Here is a 3,809-nt window from a genome sequence, read left to right on the forward strand (position 1 = left end):
TTTTCCCTTTTTCCCCATATTCAAGTTATTACTGGATTTTATTCAGTTTATTTGGAGTTAAATCAACTTTCGGGGGCGGGTTTGAGTCACAGCTATCATGTATTAACAGTGTTTCAAGTTCCCAAGAACCAACTGACTTGGGTTTTTAGAACCACTGTGGTAGAGAAAAGTACATAAAATAATTATTCAGTATTAATAGTTACTTTGGGAAGGAGTATTCTTAGAGTAACTATTTCAGTTATGTACAATACTTAATTGGAGCTAATTCCAGTGGAATAAATCTGACTCTATTTTCTCTTTATTTTTTTGAAGAAAACAAACTACGTAGACATAAGTCCATGCATGGAATGGAGTTTTAATTTTGGAGAATCTGTAATACTCACCAGCTAGTCCTGGACTGAGTGAGGGAGAAGACTGGCAAATTTGAGCTCTTGTTATTAAGTAAATTATTTTTTCATTTATGTGGTTTATGATCTTTTAGGCGGATGCCCCCAGAAAAAGTAACTTAAAGTTTGTTTGTTTTTAAGGAATAACCTTTCTTTTTTAAAAAAATATTTTTTATTGATTTCAGAGAGGAAGAGAGAGGGAGAGAGAGATCATTGAGAGATGAGAGAGAATCATTGATCAATGAGAGAGAATCATTGATGGCTGCCTCCTGCACGCCCCCCACTGGGGATGGAGCCTGCAACCTGGGCATGTGACCTTGACGAATCGAACCTGGGACCCTTCAATCCACAGGCCGACACTCTATCCACTTAGCCATACCAGCTAAGGCAAAGTTTTTATTTTGCTTCTGAAAAGTCTACTACAAAATATTTAAACAGATATGTGGGGTTTTCTATGATGACATTTAAAAGTAACACTTTAACAGCCGATTGGACCTCGATAGAATATGCAGTGGATTCTCCCCAATCCCTCATCTCATTCTAGTTTCAGTTTCTGTGGGATACTGGAAGCCCACATGTGATTTGAGATCAGGGGTACCCTGCAGTGAAAACACTGATCTTTGTATTTTTGCTCTGAACTTGACAGATATAGGGTAGCCCTGCTGTAGATTTTGTGCCAGTATCTTCTGTAGGGCTGGTTTGCAGGTCACACTAAACCTGGTGGTGACAGCGAGGTGAAGGTTGGGGCCACCCCCTTGGGAGGACCAGGTAGCTTTGCTCTGCTGCATGGCCACAAGACGCCTTCTGAATGCAGCTGCTGTCTCAGAGGTTCATGCTGTAGCCAGAAAGGTCCCAAACTAGAAGTGCTAACTACATGGCACCCGTGGATCTATCACTGAGAAATTGCCAAACACTTAAGTATACCACAGGCATGTGCTAGATACAGGGAACACAGCTGTGAAAAGGATAATGCTGTCATCCCGGCCCTTTTACTACATATACATAGATATAATTCCCTCACAATTATCTTTCAGAAAAGAGGGAATCATATTGTTTTGGAATATCTTATAAAGCAGGGATTCTCTTAGCTGCCCAAGAAAGAGCTGCTTAGGGAAGATACATTGGCTTAAGCACACTTTTTTGTGTGCTTCCTTTAGGTATGTATTATAGAGATCATCTGTCAGGAAAGAAGAGAAATTATTTTATTGAAAAATTATTTTGAGGATAAGCAAGCATCCTCAAAGCATGAAAGATCACTTTAGAAAGCAGCACAGCAAGCAGTTACACTGTAGACATCATGCATGCACACTTAGCAGGTGAATGGGGAAAAAAGTACCATGTGCCCTAATGATACATGACTGTGCTTGAAGCTTGAGATAAAGTTTCTAGAATTCAATCATGGCCCTGCAGACAGCAGTCAATAAAGAAGATCAGCTATATGATAGTAGATTTAGTTGATGGGGAAGATGCTGATACTGTTAAGACATGTAAAGAACAGCACAAAGCAATAATTCCAAGTTAACATTATTTTAAATGATCGGTGATTTAAAAATATCTGTAGTTAAATTCATACAATGACTATTATAAGCATATATTTGATTATATCAAATTTAGAAGTGTGAGTGGACACAAACTTTTTTAAAGCTTCTCATTGGAGAGTATGCAGAATTGATTTAATTTTGGGGCAGGCTTGCATTTGCAGATATTGGGTAAATGGTAGAGGAGACCTGACTAAATAATAACGGGGCAATTATAGCAAAAAGTGCTAAGCTGCATCCGTAGAGGAAGAGAAGAGAATGGGCACCAAATAGCCTGAGAAGTCAGGACTGGAGGAAGTGACACCTGAACTAAACCTGAAGGGCAAACAGCAATTAGCTACGTCAGTGGTCGGCAGACTCATTAGTCAAATATCAACAGTACAACGATTGAAATTTCTTTTAAGAGCCAAATTTTTTAAACTTAAACTATATAGGTAGGTACATTGTTATTAACTTAATTAGGGTACTCCTAAGGCTTAGGACAAGCCACACTCATGGGGCCAAAGAGCCGCATGTGGCTTGCGAGCCGCAGTTTGCCGACCACGGAGCTAGGTGGGTTTAGGGAGGAAGCGTCAGAGCGCATGTAGTGATTCCAGGGCAAGCCAGGCTCTGGCCCTTTCAGAAAACTGCAGATACTGCAGTGTAGTACAGGGGGAGACTGCAAGGGAAGGAGGCAGCTGGGGCACAGAGGTGAGGGGGGAGGTCAGTAGGGGCACCTCAAGGAGGACCTAGCACAGTACCTTGCTAAATTTGGATGTCATGATAAGAACACTGCAGGGACTTTCAGGTGGGTGGGTTGAAAGCAGGGAAGTGAGGTTTTGTACTGATTGTGAGCTAACCCATCTCTTGTTACTCTCACCTTGTTATAGGTGTGGGCACTGCCAGCGGCTGCAGCCTACTTGGAATGAACTGGGAGACAAGTACAACAGCATGGAAGATGCCAAAATCTACGTGGCTAAAGTGGACTGCACGGCCAGCTCAGACGTGTGCTCCGAGCAGGGGGTGCGAGGATACCCCACGTAAGTGGGAAGGGCACATGCTTCCCATATCTTCCAGGTTTTCCACTTCTTTTGGCCAGCTGCCTCTGGCCAAAGAAAGCCCAAGTTGCATTTTTGGTACCTTCCTGTGTAGTTCTGAGGCGTGAGGGGCTGCTAAATTTAAGCAGGCAGTCCCTGTTGTTAGGAAAGATTATATTTAACACCAGGTCTATATTAGGTGTCTTTTTGTACCTTCTATGGAAAAAGCCTTTGAGTAATCAGTGTTGGGTTTTCCTGTTTATAGGAACATGTGTTTTCAAGATAAAAGTGATGGTCTCTATGAGGTCCTGTCATGTTTGATGTTCACGAGGACATTACACAATTGAGTACAAATTTTGTCATCAATTTAGTATTGATTTTTGATCACTCTGTTATTCCTAAGCATCTTCCTAGAGTATTTCCCATGTGACTAGCACAAGGCTATTTCTTTTGGACAGAAAGGTAACAAAGTGGGATACAGTGGTTCTGACAAGGAACATGACTTCCTCTCTTGACAGTTAAAAGGGTTTTTTTGGTTTTAAGAAATTGAAACTGGCTTAATAAACAAAGAAGGGGATTCATTAGTAGGCTGTGAGGGAAGCTCTGAGACTCAGCTCCAAAGATTTGGGGGCCTGTTTTTGTGGGTCTCCCTTAAGATGTCTTTACCTTCTGGCTCTGTGTCTCTGTTGCCAGGTGGACTTGGCCCACCACTCACTGGCCCAGCTTAGACGGGTGTTCATTCCGGGAACAGTCTTGTGGCCAGAGAGGCAGGATCTCGTAGGAAAACAGCAGCCCCATTCAGACCACATGGCAGTGGAGAGCCCTTCTCCAAAACAGGGAAGGTGCTGTTTCCAGGAGGACGGTGGGGG

At 42.4% G+C, this 3,809-nt stretch overlaps 1 protein-coding gene across 1 annotated transcript in view; it reads left to right on the forward strand.

Annotated features, from left to right (window-relative positions):
- The first annotated feature begins 2,793 nt into the window (after positions 1–2,793).
- The window catches only part of TXNDC5 (thioredoxin domain containing 5 (endoplasmic reticulum)), a 30,325-nt gene continuing 29,309 nt past the window's right edge, over positions 2,794–3,809 (forward strand). The window contains exon 1 of the mRNA XM_005886399.2: positions 2,794–2,943. Coding sequence (XP_005886461.1) covers positions 2,855–2,943 — 89 coding nt within the window. The 5' untranslated portion in view covers positions 2,794–2,854. The remainder of the gene's footprint in view (positions 2,944–3,809) is intronic.

The sequence above is a fragment of the Myotis brandtii genome, unplaced genomic scaffold, assembly GCF_000412655.1.
Source record: "Myotis brandtii unplaced genomic scaffold, ASM41265v1 scaffold982, whole genome shotgun sequence".
NCBI classification, from domain to species: Eukaryota; Metazoa; Chordata; class Mammalia; order Chiroptera; family Vespertilionidae; genus Myotis; species Myotis brandtii.